General features: G+C 56.2%; 2 protein-coding genes across 9 annotated transcripts in view; both read left to right on the top strand.

The window, feature by feature from the left end:
• MKNK1 (MAPK interacting serine/threonine kinase 1) overlaps positions 1 to 4646 on the top strand; it is a 41126-nt gene extending 36480 nt beyond the window's left edge. For all 8 annotated transcript variants that reach the window (XM_086716857.1, XM_086716859.1, XM_086716858.1 and 5 more), the window contains 3 exons: positions 412 to 576; positions 2002 to 2045; positions 3342 to 4646. In XM_086716857.1, coding sequence (XP_086572983.1) covers positions 412 to 576; positions 2002 to 2045; positions 3342 to 3570 — 438 coding nt within the window. In that variant the 3' untranslated portion in view covers positions 3571 to 4646. The remainder of the gene's footprint in view (positions 1 to 411; positions 577 to 2001; positions 2046 to 3341) is intronic.
• Positions 4647 to 10457: 5811 nt separating this feature from the next.
• On the top strand, positions 10458 to 15958 carry KNCN (kinocilin). Its single transcript, XM_025912689.2, has 4 exons — positions 10458 to 10615; positions 11695 to 11763; positions 12473 to 12547; positions 13385 to 15958. The coding sequence occupies exons 1-4, from the start codon at positions 10465 to 10467 to the stop codon at positions 13462 to 13464; spliced, it is 375 nt and encodes a 124-aa protein (XP_025768474.1). The 5' UTR covers positions 10458 to 10464; the 3' UTR covers positions 13465 to 15958.
• Positions 15959 to 18229: the final 2271 nt, after the last annotated feature.

Below are 18229 nucleotides of genomic sequence, written 5' to 3'. Positions count from 1 at the left end.
CCAGCAAAGACACGGAGGTGTGAAACAGCGGCGTGTGTATGGGGAAGGAGGGTAGAATTGTAAGGTTGGGGGTTGGGAGGTGAGACCTGACAGGTTGCGAGGAACCCATTTGTGGGGGCCCCATATGAAGGACTAAGGAATTGGGGCTGTGTTCCCTAGTTGGTCTTCCCCAGGTGTCACCCACCTAGCCCACAGGTGGCCTAGCCATCTGTGCCCGCCAGGGGCATTCTGCATGGCCTGATGATTTAGTGGGGACGGGGGAGCCGGGGAGGGCCCTGGCCTGTGGCATCCTCAACCCCTGAGCTGCAGCTTCAGCTGAGGTCAATGGGACGTGGGGTGACCAAATCAATGGCAGCCACATCCTGCTTATTCCCTGGTAGTGTGGCCTCAGGAGGAATCTTCTTTACCTAGAACAAGCTGTTTGAGAGCATCCAGGAAGGCAAGTATGAGTTTCCTGACAAGGACTGGGCACACATCTCCAGCGAGGCCAAAGACCTCATCTCCAAGCTCCTGGTTCGAGATGCAAAGCAGAGACTGAGTGCCGCCCAAGTTCTGCAGCACCCCTGGGTGCAGGGGGTGAGTAACCCAGGGCAGGGTGGCCATCCACCTCCTCGGGCCTGGAGTGTGGCCATGAGGAAGCTTTTATAGGAGCAAGTACTGGACAGCAGCCCAGGTGTCTGACTTCAGCTGGAGGGAGACTATACGGCAGCTTCAGTCCCTGCACATGTGGAGTGAACTGGCCACTGAAGGAGCCACGTACTGGTCATAGACTTGGCTCTAATCTTGGCCTCAGACGAAGCTCCTAACTGACCCATGCCTCTCAGGAATGGACAGAGGCCTCTGGGGGATTTGGCTCATGCATCCTACCATTGGCAGAGGCACACGGTCTGGTATTGGCATTTGGGGTCTGTGGTACCCTCCCCTTATACAGACATATCATTAGCTGGGAATGCCCAGAAGCAGGGCCTTGGTGCCCTGCTTGCAGTGAGGATACACTGGGGGCACATAGGTTCTCCATGTGGGCCTGGAATGCAGCTTGCCTAAAAGGCAATGGTGGTGGTTTCCCCAAACTAAAGATCCAAGTCCTTACTAGAAAATATTTTTTTTAATGTTTGTTTATATTTTAGAGAGCGAGAGCAGGGAAGGGGCAGAGAGAGAGGGAGACAGAGGATCTGCAGCGGGCTCTGTGCCATCAGCAGACACCCGATGCAGGGCTGGAAGTCACAGAACTATGAGATCATGACCTGAGCTGAAGTCAGCCGCTTAACCGACTGAGCCACCCAGGCGCCCCTACCAGGAGACATTTTTAACCGTCCTCCTCAGTTAGTCATGGTACCTGACATCTGCCCCTCTAAGGGGTCTGCTACACCTCCTGTGATTCACTGTGTCATTGGTCTGCCAGGCCCTACCCAACCTCAGTGGCCCTGCCAGTGGAAGGGAGCAAACATTGCCAGCCCCATGTTACAGGGGTACCCAATCCAAGAATCTCTGAATGGCTAATTCCCAGCCACCCAAGAGTTGCTGTCTTTACTGAGCACCTGCCCCATGCCGGACTCTGCAATCCTGGGATGAGCAAGACCCAATCCCTGTCTTCATGTTCTAGTGGGAAGAAGGAGACAGGAATAAATGATGTGATAGCGTAACGAATGCTTGTCAAAAGGACAAGGATCCGGCCTCTGCTTGGGACAGGGGGAGGGAGGTGGCATGGGTGGGAGCATAAATGCTTCCTTCACAGGGGAAGCGACCCTCAGGCTGGGTCTTGGAGGAAAGTTAGGACTCTGCCAGGCACAGGGAGTGGCTCTCCATGCAGAGGCAGCTGGGTTCAAGCTGGGCCTTTCTTGCTGTCTCCTTGGAAGGTCTGATCCCACAGGCAAGCTCGACCAAGTCTCTGTGCTGGGCCAGGAGCCTCTAGTAATGTACCCACCCTGTGCTGGGGTGGGCAGGGGCAGCTCTTGAGGGAGGGAACAGTGCTTACCCCCGCGTCTGTCCTTCCCATTCTAGCAAGCTCCAGAAAGGGGACTCCCCACGCCGCGAATCCTCCAGAGGTAAATGCCCGATGCCCCTTCTTTGGCTTTGACTGTCCCTCAAACTTTCAGCCACATTGGGATGGAGGTGGGGACAGGGAGCCCATCTCTAGGCTCAGGTGTCCTCCTCCTGGAGGGGCTCCCCAGTCTGCCTACTCTGCACGTCTCTTCCTCTTTCCCCTCTTCTCTTCTGCCACCTGATGGCCTCCTCTGCCCTGCAGCTCCTTCAAGGCCTCTCTGCAGGAGAAAAACCTGTTTCCATATCCACTCACATCCTAACTAGAAATCACCATTTACAGTCCAAAGACCTTCTCTGTGGGTTATTCACCCCAGGGTTTCCTACTGCTTCTCTGGTTGTAGTAGCAGGCTGGAGGTACTGTAAAGTGCTGGGACGGGTTGTCCTGTCACCACTAGGCACAATAGGAATGGCCACTGGAAAGTAAATACATACTACGTGCCAGATATGCTGCTAAGAGCTGTGCAGAGATGCTATTCATAATCTGTAGGATAAATTTAAAAGAGAGGTTTACCTATTACCCCCATATTGTGGATGAGAAAACTGAGAGCAGAGAGATTATGGTAACTTACTCAGGGCCACACAGTAGCCTTGGGAGTTAGACTTTGAACCCGGATCTGTTGGACTCTAGTCCTTTTAACACTAGGTCATGTTCCTAGTGAGCACTGCCCTATTCCCAAAGGACCAGGGCTACCACGTTGTGGGGACCCCTCCAGGAACCAACCTCATGACCAGTTCCTGGGAGTCACACAGGGAGGTCTTACACCACTGTAGTCTCCATTCATGTGAGCCAGAATGCTACTGCCCAGCTTGGTTCCTAGCTGATTCTCTAGAGCTGTGTCCAGGGGCCTTGAGGCTCCAAACCTCTGGTCCACCTTAGAGGATGTATTTGGTAGACCCACGGTGCCTGCTGTAGGCTAGCCCTGAGCTGAGCCCTGGGGACACAGACATAAAGGCACAGCCCCTGCTCTTGACGCTCTATGCCCTGACAGGGGAGAGGGGATATATGGGTGCTCACTTCGTGTGCCGCGCCTTTTCCTCTGGGAGAGCTGGGTGTGGAGCATGAGAGCTCAGAGGAGGGTGTTCTGAATAGAAGGGGGCATTTGTCCCAACTCTGAAGTCTTAGGACTGTAGTTGAGGCTCAAAACCATTCCAGCCTCAGTGAAATCAGATTCTGAACCCGGGCAAGAATGACTTCTGGGGGAAGCCACCCAGAAAAAGCTGCTGCCGGGGGTCTGGGAGGCAGCCAGCCAGGGCGCTGAGCCCCTCTTCCCTCTGCTCTGTGCTGCCCGCCCCTCTAGAAATAGCAGCACGATGGACCTGACACTCTTCGCGGCTGAGGCCATCGCCCTTAACCGCCAGCTTTCTCAGCGCGAGGAAGACGAGCTGGCAGAGGAGTCCCTGGCTGAGGGCTTGTGCTCGGTGAGGCTTTCTCCTCCATGCAAGTCACGCCTGGCCCGGCGGAGGGCCCTGGCCCAGGCAGGCCGCAGTGATGACCTGGAACTGTGTCCAACTCCCACCACACTCTGACCCACTCCAGCCACAACCTCCAGGACCTCAGCCTGCCCGGGCTTGGCCAAAGTCTGCAGAGCAAGTAGAGCAAGCTGCTCTGTGGCTCCGTCCAGGCCACCCAACCCCCCATTTCCCCAGAGTCCTCAAGGAAAAAGCTCTTTCCAAAGGGGTTGTCTTTGAAAAGGAAAGCAATCACTTGTCACTTTGCATAATCGCCTGCGGCAGGGACATCTCTGCTGGGCTCCTGCCCACCTGCTCACCCGCCTGCGGATCCAGGATGCAGCCTGCTCTCCTGGGCAGCAGGCGGCAGTGGCGGCTGGGGCTGCAGCCTTCAGGGAGCCAGCCTTGAGAAGCAGCAGTTGACAGAGGCTCTCTCTTCTCTTTGCACTGTCACACCCCCCCCCCCCCCCCCCCCCCCCGCTGGTCCTTCCACCTTCCTCTGTCCTCCGGATGTCCTCCCCTGGCTGAACAAAGCCATCCCCTCACTTCAGGAGAGGGCAGGGAGCCTTCTGCGTTCAGGAGGCCAGATCAGTCTTCCAGTCTGTAGCGCTGGAGAAGCACATAATCTTTCTTTGCCGGGACCAAAACGTGTCCCTCATTTATCATCCCCTTCCTTGTTTGGGATTGCTGCTGAAGTCCGTATTATTTCATTTAAAAAAATGTTTTTTTTTTAACCATGCACTTCCAGCAAAGATGGGACTTTCGACTCCCACTGCGAGCCCGTGGATTTTCCAGAGCACGTAATGGCTCGCTCTTCCTCAAATGTCCATGCATGTGAAAGGTTTTAATCAGCTGTTTCCTATTATTCTAACTGGTTTTAAGCTGTTGAGATGATGCGTGACTTGGAGGCTGTGTCTGCTGGAGGGCAGCATCAGTCCAGGGCAGTTAGAAGGAGCCGTGCGCCTGACGTGGCACCAGATCGGAGGCGGCGCGGTGCCTGCTGCCGGAGAGTGAAGGCACATCCGGCGTCAGATAAGCTGGGCTGCGCAGCTACCTAGAGAAAATCGATTTGTACAAGTCAGACAAGACATTTACACCAAACGACAATGCTATTATACAATGTGCTTGTTTTAATAAAACTGTTTTAAATTTTAGCTGTGGCCTTCTTGATGGTCCTTTCTGCCCCTGTAAACCTGAGGAGACAGGCCTCCTGGAGAGGGGCCGAGTCCAGCCCTGTGCCGAGAAGGTGCGCCTGGTGGGACCTCTCAGTCTGGGACCTCTCAATCTAGCCCCTCATTGGACCCGCGACACAGGTGAAGGAGATATCATTGCTCTTCCTTTTTACGCGAAGAAATGAAGTTCATCAGCATTTGTCAATCTCCTGTGCCTGGACCCAGAGATGAGTGAGAAGCAGCCTTTGCCCCCTAGGGTCTCCTCATCAGACGGAAGAGGTGCCTATCAGTAACCATTACACAAGCCGTCTTCAAAAAGTATTTTATTAGATGTGCTCTGTGCCCAGGCCAGCTTCCCCACCCAGGCAGGAACAAAGCTCCCATCTGTCTGGAGCAGCACTAAGCCTTTCTCAAGGATCTGTTGTGGGGGTGTTGTGTGCTCCGGACTGTGCCAGACTTGGAACAAAGAAAACTGGCACCTCACAGCCATGGCTCTTGTGTCCATTGTGCAAAAGGGCTTTCCTGTGCTTCGTCCCGTGTCATCCTCAGAGCCACACTGGAGAGGGCAGGGGTGGGAAGGGGGCGGCAAGGGGGAGGTCCGAGGGGTCAGGGCAGTGCACAAGGTGCTGCTGGCAGATTTTCTCCCCATGGAGAGCAGAGAGGGGTGATGGGATCGGGAGCTCCTCATTCCAGGGGCTCTCCTGCAGTGTGGGTGCTTCCGTGTTGATGCTGACGTACTTTCTGTTGACTGTCTTCCCTTCCCAGTAACTGTTACCACCCTCACATCCTGTCTTCTACCTGAAGTGAGATGGGCTAGAGAAACAGGCCTGCAGAATCGGAGCCTTTGGGCCCAAAGTCTCCCAGTCCCTGGGGGCTTAGAGCCATGATATGAGTTTTGTCCAACTCCAGCACCAGCCCAGTCAGTCCCTCAGGTTGGCCAGCTGGGATGGGACTTCCAGGGGCTTCCTGGACCAAGCGCCCCCGACTCCAAGCTGCATGTAGCTCCAGCCGGCTCTCGTGCCTCCAAGCCTTTGCTCAGGCTGTGCTGTGCCCTCTACAAGCCTGCCTCCCCACCCCAGTCCAACCGGCAAGGCCCCCCTCCTCCTTCACGGCTCTGCTTTTAAATGCTACAGTGCCTACTTCGGTTTTGCTGGCATTATTGTGTGCTTACTAAGGAACAGCTGCTTGCAGAGAAAGTTCTAGGCATTATCTCATTTAATTTTCATATGAGGTAAAGTACCATTATGTTACCCGACATAGAACTGAGCAGAGAAAGGAAAAAATTACTTTGCTGTATAGGTAGGAAGACAGAGATGGAATTCTCCCAAGAGAGACTTGAGATCCAGAGCTGCACTGCAGGGGTTCAAGTCCCAGCCCTGCTACTTAACTAGCTTTGTGCCCTGGGCAAGTTCCTGCCCTGGGCGGCAGTTTCCTCAACCAAAAATTGGGGCTGCTTACCTCTTGGTGCTGTTGTGAAATTGTGGATTGATTAACAAAGTGTTAGAGCAGTTCCAGGCACACGCAGCAAGTACGCAGTATAGGTTGGCTGTGATAGTTGTAGTTGTTTTTATTGCCATCTCCTAGGGCAGAATTATTCCACTCGGTGCCAGTGATGGAGATGAGCTTTCCCCCTTTCCTTGGCTTGTGTGGGTGGAGACAGATCTGGGCTTTCCAGGTGGGTCTGGCTTCTAGCCCTTTGTGGGGTCCTCCTCCTACTGACAGGCTGCTCTGCCCCTCGGGGCTGGGGTCCCTGTCCCCAAGGGGCTGCTGTGGTGCCCAGAGCAGAGTCTGAGTTTGGGGATTTCAGGGGTCCTATGTTCTAGTCCTTCTGCTACTGTTCACTGGGTGGCCTTGGGAAGTCCCTGCCCTTTCTGAGGCCCAGGCCACATACCTGGCTCTGCTGGGCAGAGACGCATGGCAGACACACTGAGGGGGGCTCTGAGGCCTTTAACTGGGTGGCCAGTCCCCTAGCTCTAGGGCTCAGGCTTGGACTGGGCCTTAGGAGAAAGATGGTCCCAGCCAGCCGGCATGTCCTAGACCTCAGGTCTCCTGCCTCAAATCTAGTTAGCAAGACTCCTGTCTGACCCCTAGTTTGGGCCCTGGGCATAGGGGCCAAGTGTTTCTCCCTGTGGGTGTCCACCTGCCTGAGCTCTGGGGCACCCTCCTCCCTCCTGGCCCAAAGCCCCTGTTCCACGAACAGCAGTGCCCTGGTCCCGTGCCAACTGCTCCAGCTGCTTAGGTCTGGAGGGGAGCGAGGAGCAAGGTCCCCCCACGGCTGGCATTCTTGTTGCCATGGTAGCAGTTGCCTTGGAAGCCACTTCCCGGGAGTTTAGCTTCTGAACAGTCTGGGAAAGCTGCCCGTCCCCCAGGGGATCGGTGCATTAATCACGCTCTTTTCCAGGGTCCTCACCTCTCAAGGAAAATAAACAGAACTAAACCACACTGAGGCCTTCCACCCACTCTTCCTCCCCACCCCAGGCCAGCCTTGGACTTGGCACCTCTGGGAAAGAAGGAGCAGAGGCAGGCACTCCAACCCCAGCCTTGCCCAGAGACAGAGATGACCCATTGCCTATACAGCCCCCAAGTCCAGAGGCCTGGGGGACCCAGACTTCAGCGAGGAGGGCTCTGATGCTCGCAGGGTGGGGAACAGGTGGGGTGATCAGTCTCTAGTGACTTGGACCTCCATCTCCTTACCTATTGTAGGAAACACATCACCCAAGGACAGGCTTGTATTTTCTTTTTCACAGATGAAACAGCCTATATTGAGGAAAGAATTGGCAAGCCTTCCTCTCTATATTTCTAATCAATGGAAGAGTGGGCGTCGCAAAGGTTTTAAGATAACCAATGGATGAATGGGCATCCAAAGGTTTTAAGAAGCCTTTAATGACACTCCCCTGTCGTGATGGAAAAAATGGAGGCCTTGACTGAACACAGTGCCTCCCTCTAATGGTGGGGTTGCCAATTCCTCCCACCTCAAATAAGACAATTTAGAAATTCAGAGACAAAGAAATGCTAGAGTACTTCTGAGCTGAGCCGGGAATCTGGACACAGGTTCTGCCAAGGTCTCTGGGGCAACCCTTCCTTTCCCCATGCCTCAGTCTCCCCATCTGTTCTATAAAGGAGCTTGCATGGATTTGTAGTTCTGTGATCTTGTAACTGATAATAGCTTCATGTGTCTCTCCTCCGTATTTCCTCCTCTGACTTTGTGCCCTGAGGAATTTACAATGTCAAAAAAACAAAAACAAAAACCCCAAACCCTCTAATTTAGCTTTGGTCTCCAGTTTTTAGAGGTCAGAGTATTCTTCTGGAAGCTGAAACTCACAATGTGCAGGCCCTCCTGACTCCAGCCTCTGCCATCCCCATCCCCCTTCACCAGATGGGCAAAGTGAGGTTCAGGTGGTGGAGTGGCTGGCCCAAAACCCACAGTGTGAGGTGCCTGTCTCGCTGACGGCGTGGGAGCCGCCCTTGGCTTTACACCCTGCCCAGCCTGAGTTATGCAAACACTTAATGGGGGTGAGGGCTTTGAGATTCCCAAAGCTCAAAATCTCAGAACACATTTTCATAAACAATTATTTTGACAGCTCCTTCTAAAACTAGTAAGTGGGGGGGGGTCAGTTATGTGTGACAGAGACATGGGCTGTCATTTGATGCCTAATTAGAGGAATAATCAGACCTCATCCTGGAGAGAAGCACAGAGAACGTTGGCAGCAGCCGCTGTAACTGGGGAATGCCCACCTCCGGGGGCTTCCTCTTCTGGGGCCCAGGGACACAGCCTGGGGCCCCCTGGTGCTCTGCAGTCACCCCTCCTCTCTATGTACCTTTGAGTTCACACCTGTCTTTGCCTCAGGCTTCTCTCCAGCCTCCTGCCAGTGCCTTCCCTCAGCTGAAGCTCAGTCAGGTGACCCTGGCCTTCTCAGGCCCCCACCCCCACCCAAGAAAAGCCCCTTGTTAGAGGCAGAGGTCCCAGGGTGCCTGTAGCCTTCCTCTTTGAGGACCTGAGGTGGTCGTGCAGGTCTAAGCCCTCCCTGAACTCTACCTTTTGTTCAGAAGCCTCGCCCGAGTCCCTTCTAGCCATGGCATTCTGTGGAGCTCACTCTGAGTCTGCCCTTGAGGGGCTCACAGTCCACAGAGGAGACAGAGGATGAGGTCAGATGGTGGGCACTTCAGCATGGGGGACACAGGAGCAGCGGTAGGCAGCACCCCCCCCGCCCCCCCCCCACCCCGCCTCAGGCATGGTCAGGAACAGCTCCACAGAGCATGGGCTGGCCAAGCAGGGTCCTGCAGGAAGGAGGCGCTCTCCAGACAGCTAAGCAGACATTCAGCAGAAGGCAGCAGCAGAGAAGGGGAAGAGCGAGGGGCAGGAGGTAGCTATGGAGGTGGAGGACCTTGGCCTGGCTATGCTGGGTGGCAGACATCATCAGGGAGACGGAGGCACACAAAGAGAGGCCAGTGGGGCCAGTGATGGGACCCTGGGAACAGTGCCCAGGTGCCTAGGTCCAGGCATAGAAGCAGGCCCAGATTCTGGGATCGGGGAGGTCCTTATCCACAAAGGCCCAGAGACTGCAGTCAGTGGCGAGGGCTGTGTCTGGGGTGGGATAGGGCTACAAATGCCCAGCCTCTAACTGGTGGGTACTGCAAGTAGGTCAGATAGGCCGGGCAGAGGAGGTCGAGAGGTGCCAGCCATGTCCCTATCTCCTGACCCCGGCTGCTGACACTCCACCCCTGCCAATCCTCTCCCCATATTTATCTTCCTCCTATCTCATGCCTCCCCACCCCTGCTCTTCCCTCTCAGACCCCTACCAGGGATCCCTCCCAGCCCACTGGCAACTAAAAGGGGGGTGGGTACCAAGCCTACTTGAGGAGAAGGAGGTCCCCTGAGATCAGCCTCAAATCAGGACCCCTCAGCCCTGCTCCCCTTAGGAGACCAGAGGTTGACAGGCTGGGGGGAGGAGCAAGGGGGCAAGCGTGAACCTCTTTTTCTCCTCCTGTCCCAGTCACTGTTCTGGCCTCTGAGCCTCCTCTAGGCCCCCTGTGTCTCATGCCTGTGCCTGTCTCCGAGTCCCTGAGCAGAGGTCTCATGTGCCAAATGGCCGAAGACAGCAGGGTGGGCCCTGAGCATGTAGCCGGAGAGTCTCCTCGCGTCCCTGGCCGCTAAACCCCGCGTGAAGCCACCAGTCCACCCTGCCCCCTCCAGCAGTGGAACCCGGGCTGCGTGCCCTCGTGGGCATCTGGGACAGGTGGCAGCTCGTGTTGCAGTCTCATGAATAACTCAGGACCTCCCTGCTGTCCGCTTCTCCGAGAAACCCGTGTCCCCTGGACCAACCTCCCCCACCGCTTTAAACTTTAATAGGCCAAACTTTAATAGGCCAAGGCCCAGGGGCAGCCAAGCAGGTTCCAGGGAGCTAGGGCAGGATATCCTGAGCCGGAGAGCTCAAGCTAAGCTCTCCCGAGAGGAAGCTAACAGGGGAGAACCCTGTACAGCAGGCCCAGCTCTCCAGAACTCTGGCAGCCAAGGCAGGATGTGGCCAGGCAGGAGTCCCAAGAGTGGCCTCCACATTCAGGGGCCTTCCGGGGAGGAAGAGTAGGCTGGGGTGACCTGGCAGGGATCCTAGGTCAAGGCGCGGCTGGGGGCCCCTGGGAGAGCTGTGGGATAGGGTTACTAGCCTCGACTCTTCCTGACCAGAAACTCCCACTCTGAAGGTGGAGCTCCAGCAAAGATACATCCAAGAGGACGGAGACCTCCAGGGCTCTCCTGGGGACAGGCCCCTCTGGCAGCAGACGGTACCCTGGGTAGGCCTGCATGGACATCCCCATCAGCAGCAGAGACTTCCGCTGCCTGCAGCTAGCCTGTGTGGCCCTCGGCCTGGTGGCTGGCAGCATCATCATCGGTGTGTCCGTGTCCAAAGCTGCAGCCGCCGTGGGTGGCATCTTTATTGGCGCTGCCAGTCTGGGTGAGCAGGTGCTGGGCTTGGAGGGGGAGCGGGGGGGCATAGTCAAGTGAATGAGAAATGGAGGCAAGGGTTGGTTTACTAGGAATTGGTTGGGGACCACAGAAGCTAAAGAGATGTGAGCAAAGCAGCCGTCGGGGGCGCAGGGAGGCTTGGAGTAAGCTTCCTTCTGCCTGGGGTAGGGAGACTGGGAGAAGGGAGCTGGTCGTCATGCTCCTCTCTGGCTGCTCCCCTCTGGCCCTCTAGTCCCAAGCCCTGGGCTCTTGGGTTTTTGGTGGAATTCATAAGCCTATTGAGGGTGGGTTGACAGGGGGCAGGTAAAAGAGGACGGAGGTCTCAGTGGGACACTCTGTGAGCCAAGAGAGGATCCAACTCAAAGCCTTTCTTCTTCTCTCCTGGTATTTCTTGGCAGGGCATCTGTCTATCTGTCCAGGCATCCATCCATCTCTCTATCTGGGCCAGTCCCACTGATATCCCTGCACTGATGCTGAGTACTGTCCCTCCCCACTCCACCACCCTGGGCCAAAAGCAGAGCCAGAAGCACCAGAAGGGTGGGTTCTTGGCATCTGTACCTGCAAACTCCGGCCAAGAGCCACAGACACTTGGTCTGGGGATGAAATGCAGGTGGGCAGGGCAGGGTCCACTCTTCTGCTAACCCATCCACAGGTCTGGGTGGGAAGGAGCATGCTAAGAAGCTCCCGGGCTTGGGGCAGACTGGGGCAGAGGAGTGATGGTGGTGGTGATGTAGCTGGGCCCACTTCCAGCCAGCTGAGAACATGCTTAGCACCTGGGAAGGCTGGAACCGGGAGCCCGGGCTTTCACAGCCTGTAGCCCCTTCTCCAAAGAGGCACTACTCCCTGCCCCCTCTTAGGGCTGGGTGATGGGGAGCCGCCCCCCTAAACTCCCACAGGCTCACATTTACGCACTCACAGTCCCAACCTGCACACTCATGCTCCTCCCATGCCCATCCATATCACCCTCATAAACCACCCCCAGGCTCACAGCCTACCCACAGCCCCATGCAGCCTGCACTAACCAGGCCCCTTCCCCATCACAGAACCCCTCTGTGTCTCTCTTCTCAGGGTTCCTCATCTTGGCCTACCCCTTTCTAAAGGCTCGGTTCAACCTGGACCACATCCTGCCCACCATAGGTGAGTCCTCTCCCCAGCACCCAGCAGAGCCCTCTTCCAAGGACTGTTGTGTGAGACCCATTGTGTGTAAGTCTGTGGCCCACTGTGGGGCAGAACTGAGACCCTGTGTGTGACTGATCCTGGCTGTGTGTGTTAGTTGCTGTGTGTGTGTGTGTGTGTGTGTGTGTGTGTATGTGTGTGTGTTTTGGTATTGCCATGACTACGGTGTAACAGACTCCAGCCTGTTGCCTGCTCCAAAGGTGCCTGAACCAGCTCAGAGCACCTAGAACTCCCATCTCCCCGGAGGGAGCCTCCAACTCCCGCAAAGCCTCCGAGATCTCCAGATAAGTGCATTTCATTCCTGAGCCCCCATAAAAACCCTCTACCTCCCCTAAGACCTCAGGACCCCTGTATAGCTCCTCAATTCATCTCAGCTCCCCACATACATGCTACCATCTCCATCAATCCTGGGGGGCTTTCCATATCCCTAGTTCTCCTCACGACCCTCACCTCCTCAAAAAGTTTGCCATCTTCCCCTTCAAGGGCCCATTTCTCCCATCTCCACTCCCAAACCAGCCCAGATCATGTGAGAGGCCTAAAGGAATGTGGTGGAGTGAAGACAGCAGCAGGGATGGAGATGAGACAACAGGCAGGTCTTCCCTTCCCAAAGCAGGACTTGATCTGAGAATGGCTTAGTAACCAGGGGGCTTGGGGTGATCTTATCATGCAGGGAGCCTGAGAATTCACCCCCACCCGGGGCCAGACCATGGGGAGGGAAGATCCAGCACCAATGGCAATAAAGAGGGTAAGTTTTAAAAACTCCAGAATCCATCTTCCACCTCTGCTCTCTGGCTGAGCAGCTCTGGGGGGCCCAGGGAGAAGCCTTGAGGGACATGCAGAAGGGGTGTCCCCAGTGACCGGGAGCCAGCAGGGTTAGCCAGTTCTTCCATGTGTTTGGTCAAAACCCTTCTCGCTCCAAGCTGAGCCGGGCTCCTGTTTGACCTCAGGGCTTGTCTGTTGTGCCCGGCATGGACACTGGGACTGACCCTTGGTCCCATGTCTCAGTTTATGTTTTCTCACTCTCTTCTCCCATGATGGAATCCAACTCTCAGAGCTGGTAACTGAAATGGAACATCTTCCTCCTCCCCTACCTCCACACACTGGAAAATTCTAGGGCAGTGAAAATTTTTCTAGGGAAAATTCTGAGTTTCTCAAAGATGGGCCTCGCCACAGCATCTACTGCCAGTGGTGGGATGCCTAATCCCAGCAAAAGGCCCCATTCCAGACCCTGCTCCAAACACTTTACATATATTAATTTGTTCCATTCTCAAAACAGCCACATGAGGGAGGTACTGTAATTAGGCCCACTTTATATATGGGGCAACTGAGGCACAGAGAGATTAAGTAAGGCAGCTAGGAAGTGGTGGGGCCAGAACTGAAACCAGGCAGTCAGCCCCGAGTCCTGCCTGTAACTGCCCCCACCATGCTGCTGTCCTCTTGAAGAGCCATTCTGACCATCCGTGCCTCTTTAAATTCAGCTGAAACTGTCCCTGGGACTCCCCTCTCTCCCCACTGGTCCCTCTGGGTTGCTCTGATCCGGAATCTGTCTACTCAGGCAGCCCTGTGCTGGTCTCTTCCCCAGGAGCCCGAAGCAGCCTGTCCACTGTGAGCAGAACACTGGAGAAGCTGAAGCCAGGGGGCCGGGGAACTGCGGAGGGCTGAGGCAGGGCTGAGGGGTTACCCCCTACCCTCCCTCCCTCTCTGCCTGCTACCCTGATCTCAGAGCCCTCCTGGGTCCGAACCAGAGGTGAACCAGGCCCTGGAGACACCAGACATGCATTCGCCTGAGCAAAGCTCTTGAAAATGGATCCCACGTGGCCGAGAGCAGGGCCTGAAGCAAAGGTGTCACTGGAGGTTCCACAGGGGACCCTTGTATCAGGCTTTTGATGTGGATTTTCTCTCTGGACTGCAGCTCAGCAGGCTTCCCTTTTTGATCTACTGACTGGTTTCTCTGGAATTGGGGGCCAGAGGTACCTCAGGCCCTTGCTCCAGCCTGGCCACAGAAATGAACCACAGGCTGACAGGAGCCACAGACAGGATCCCCTCAGCCCCTGAGGCTTGGCCCTGGGCTTCTAGAGCTCACTGGCTAGATAGAAGGGCTGGAACAGATTCTTTCTGGATATCAAAAACTTTGGGCCACTCCTTAGGTACAGGCTTTCAGCAATAGCAAACCAGACAGGAGCATGTCCTAGACAAACAAAATAGTCATGCTGGGACAGGGGCCCAGGTAAGGCAGTGACCTAGAGGCTTCCAGGAGGAGGTGGCTCCTGAACTGAGTCCTGTCCTGAGACTCTTGTGTGTGACTCCACCATCCAAGGCTTTTTGTGATCTCACCCCAGACAAGACCTCCAGCCTTCCCTCTTGTCCACTACCCTCTCACCGCTGCTGAACAATCTCAAATATTCCAGCCTCCACGCTTTGTCTTGTGTTCTCCTGGAGGCCCCCTACTCCTCTCTGCCTATCCAAAGCCCTCACCTTGAAAGGCACAGTTCCAAGGATCCCCTTAACACAACACCCTCCCCATCATCTTCCTGCAGCCCGTGCCTCTCTCCCTCCACGGGGTCCAGGCAGGCTGAAGTCTCCTTTTTCATAAAACAATTATTAATCCTACTGAAACCTACTGTGCGTTGCCCTTTTCCAGTTACTGTCAGGGTACACAGTAGGTGCTCAATAAATGTTAGTGGCATCAATTTAACACAAAAACAATTCCCCAATCTTTCCCTGGAGAGTCACGTCAAGGCCCCATGTATCTTTGTGGTTTGGGGCAAGGAGGACCTGGCCCACGTGTGTGTGGCTATGCAGAAAACATTGTGCCTCCCTCCACACCACTCCTCACTCACCTACACCCTCAAGGTGGAGCAGGTGTTTGACCTCTACAGAGACATCTGCTCCATGTGGCCTCTGTTCATGTTTGTGAGCAGAGGACAAGCTAGGAAGAGTCTCATTCTTCAAGGACCAGTGCAGATGACACCTCCTCTCAGAAGCCTCCCCTGACTGTGCTGTGCTCCCACAGCCCATATCATTCTGAGTGGTCTTTGTCACCTTCTTCCTCTCAAGAGCAGGGGCCAGACGACCAGGCACACAGGTACCCAGCAGACGTTGCAAAACCAAACCAAAAGTGGGAGAGGCCACTTCATTGTACGGATGGGAAAGCTGAGGCCCTCCAGAAAAAAGGACTCATCGAGTCCCGCGGTGAGAGGATGTGCAGCCAGGCCTTATAGTCAGGGCTCCTCTCTCCCCACCCAAGGCTCTACCCTCTGCTGTCCTTGGCACAGAGACCAGCTCCCTGACCAGAGTGGGACAGACCTCCACTCATAAATGCTGGCCAGTTGTGGAGCCTGTGGTTCCTCCAGCCTGAGGGAAGTCTCCCTCCTTCTACTTCCCTCCCCTCCACCTCCCTCCTGCCTGATCACTTACCCTTCTCCACTCCCTCAACATCATTATCATCAACATAACTTGGGCCCAGCGGCCCCTCCTTGCTCAATAAGGAAACCCTTCCTCCTGCCCATCTTTAATCCTTACCTGAAGCACCCTGAAAGATGCCCATGGGTGCAAGGGGTGGGAAGGGGGGAAGTGGAACCTGGGCTGTGGGGAGGGTGGTAGCCCTTGGCCCACCACCAACGCTTCCCCAACACGATCTCCCCAAGGCAGGGCTATTGCATCTTCAATGCCTGGCAGAGCCCGGCACAGAGTGGTATGGGGAGCAGAGCAGAATAAAGTAAGGAATGAACACATAAAAAGGCAAGGGCTATGTCCACTGGGGAAGAACTAGGCAGAGGTCCAAAGGACCCTTGAAACTGTGGGAGTCTTCAGGGCCTGAAACCCCGAGACTGCCTGTCCCCCAGTCTAAGTGAACGTCCAGATACATCCTCCCAAGTGCATACTGCACCCCAATGCCCCCACCCCCTCAACCTGGTCACAGGAGTGGTCCGTGTGGAGCTCATGCCTTCACCCCCTTTGGAAGGTGAGTTTGGGCCAAGTAGGCAGGGTGGTGTGGTGGGTAGTGTTAGGGAGGAAGTGCCCTCTCACCTCTGAGCAGCTCCAGAACCCTCCAGTATTTCAGTGGGAGTGGATGTGGGCATGGACAGGTCATTGGACCGAGCTCTTCCAGTGGTCTGTTCAATAAATGAAATCAGTTCTGTCTGACAACCCTCAACTGTGGCTGTGCCTGGCTGGCTCCACAGGGGGTAATGATGCTGGTGCTCCAGGAAGAAAGTTGGAGGATACAGATCTGGACACCTGATCTCACCTGCTGGTTTGGGGGTTTAAGGAAGGCGTCCTGAGGGAAGTGATGTTCCATCTGCACTCTGAAGGTTGAGCTGGAGTTAGCCAGGTGAAGGGAAAGTCCACCATGGGTCAGAGAACTCACTGAAGTGGGGAGTGCTTGGTCCAGGCAGCCCCTTGGAAGTCACAGCCTTGCTGGCCAACCTGGAGGACTGACCAGGCTGGGGCTGGAGTCTGGGGGTGACTCACATGCCACCTCTGCGTCCACAAGTCGGGGGGCCGGAGTTCTGGGCAAGAGGCTGTGGGGCCTTGCGCCTCAGTTTCCTCATCTGCAGCCAGAGAATGAGTGTAGCGCCGCCTTCCCAGGGCCACTGTCAGGAGGAAGGTTGCCTGGCACGTGGTTCACATCGTGGAGGGTTTATGAATGGATGAGCAAATGAATGAAGACAGAGGCTGGAGGAGATGCTCTTCCAGCTGAACTCCAGGTTCTGGAAATCAGCATCTCAGTCTCCCACCCAGTCCTCCCTCTCCATCCTTCGCCCCCCCCCCCCAACTGGACCTCTTACAGATCCCAGTGGGACACGTGTGTCCTCCTACAAGGGGCTCGTGGCCACACCCCGTTCTCGAGCGCGGGATTGGTGGGCGGTGTTCTGGGAAGGGTGGCTGAAAGCAAGCCCCTTCCCGAGAGAAGGCTCCCTGCCCCCACAGCCCCACCCCCGTTCCCTCCAGGGAAGGTGGGGAATCCGTCAGGGGCTGCAGACGGAACCCGCGCCACCTACGTCCCTCGCTCCAGAGTGAGTGGCAACGTCTGCGTCCGGCCCCGAAAGTCCGGGCTGGAAACCGTGGGGGTGCTGGGAGCCCAGGGCAAGGTGCTAGAAGCCGCGGAACGTAGAGGAGGGAAGGGGAGAGGGGCGGTGCGGAGAGGAAGACAGGAGGACGCTCCGTGAGAACGCCGCTCCACCCGGGAGCCCAGGGGCCCAGCGGCGGCTGCGACGCTGCGCTAGGGGCGCCCCGAACCCGCCGCCGCACCTCCCGGCTCGCCGCCGCGAGGGGCGGGGCCTGCCTGGGGGCTGCGCTCCCCACCCCCACCCTCCGTGCCCCCCGGCCCCTCCTGCTAGCCCGGGGTGCTCAGAGAAGCGTCCGACCACCGACCGGCACAGGCAAGTGAAAGCCCCACGAGTTGGGAGCGGTTGAGGAGGGGGCGGGGGTCAAGGGGATGAGACCGGCGGAGAGCGCGGCCAGGAGGGGAGGCTTTAGGGAATGGAGGCGATGCTCCATCCAGCCCGAAACCCCAGCAGAATGGAGTAGTGCCCAGACAAGGGGTCAGGGACCTGTAGCCTGGGACAGACTTACCAGAAAAGATGAGAAAGAGAGGAAAACAGGAGAAGGGCACATGCAGCATGGGGTGACTGCATTGGGCCCCCTCTGCCTGACCCTGATCTCTCCCTGCTCTATAACTCCGTGGGAATTTGCCCTAGGACCCACCTCCAGCCCTCGCCCAGCTGACCGCCATTGTTCCCAAGGCCCAAAGGGAACAGGAAGTCAGCATACAGAAGTGGGCATAGAGTCACTTCAAAACCAGGACACAGGTGAAGCCAGGAGACCTCTGTGACCAACCTCTGTCTTCACCATTTGTTTAACCAATATTCCCTGAGCACCTGGGGACAGTCAGGCGCTTCACTGGGGACTAGCAGCAAACAAGATGAGTATAATGCTGGTCCTCCAGGAAGAAAGTTGGAGGATGCAGACCTGGACACCTGATCTGGCCCTGCTGATTTGGGGAGTTAAGGAAGGTTTTCTGAGGGAAGTGATGTCCCGGCTGCACTCTGAGGGTTGAGCTGGACTTAGCCAGTTGAAGGGAAAGCAGACCATGTTTCAGGCACAGGAAGCAGCGTGTTCACCTGGCCACGCGTGGTGAGTTCAGCTCCACTTGAGCAAAATCAAGGGGGCGGCCTGGAGCAAGCCAGCCAGGATGGCAGCAGTGGGGAGCCCAGGAGAGATGTAGCCACTAGGGAGACATGGAGGAGGGGGATGGTGGGGCAGCGGTGAGACTGAAAAGGAAGGGATGGGTTCTAGAGACACTCAGAGGGAAGAATCTGCAGGGCCTGGTGATGGATTGGGTTGGGAAAGTGCGGTGGAAAGCCTGAGGGAGAAGGAAGAGCGAGGATGAAGCCCGGGTTTCTGGCTGGGAGTCCGGGCTTTG

This window comes from Puma concolor, chromosome C1, assembly GCF_028749965.1.
Source record: "Puma concolor isolate L17-30 chromosome C1, mPumCon1.1.hap2, whole genome shotgun sequence".
NCBI classification, from domain to species: Eukaryota; Metazoa; Chordata; class Mammalia; order Carnivora; family Felidae; genus Puma; species Puma concolor.
Note: the sequence above shows the minus strand (reverse complement) of the source record. Positions and strands in the feature narration are given on the sequence as shown.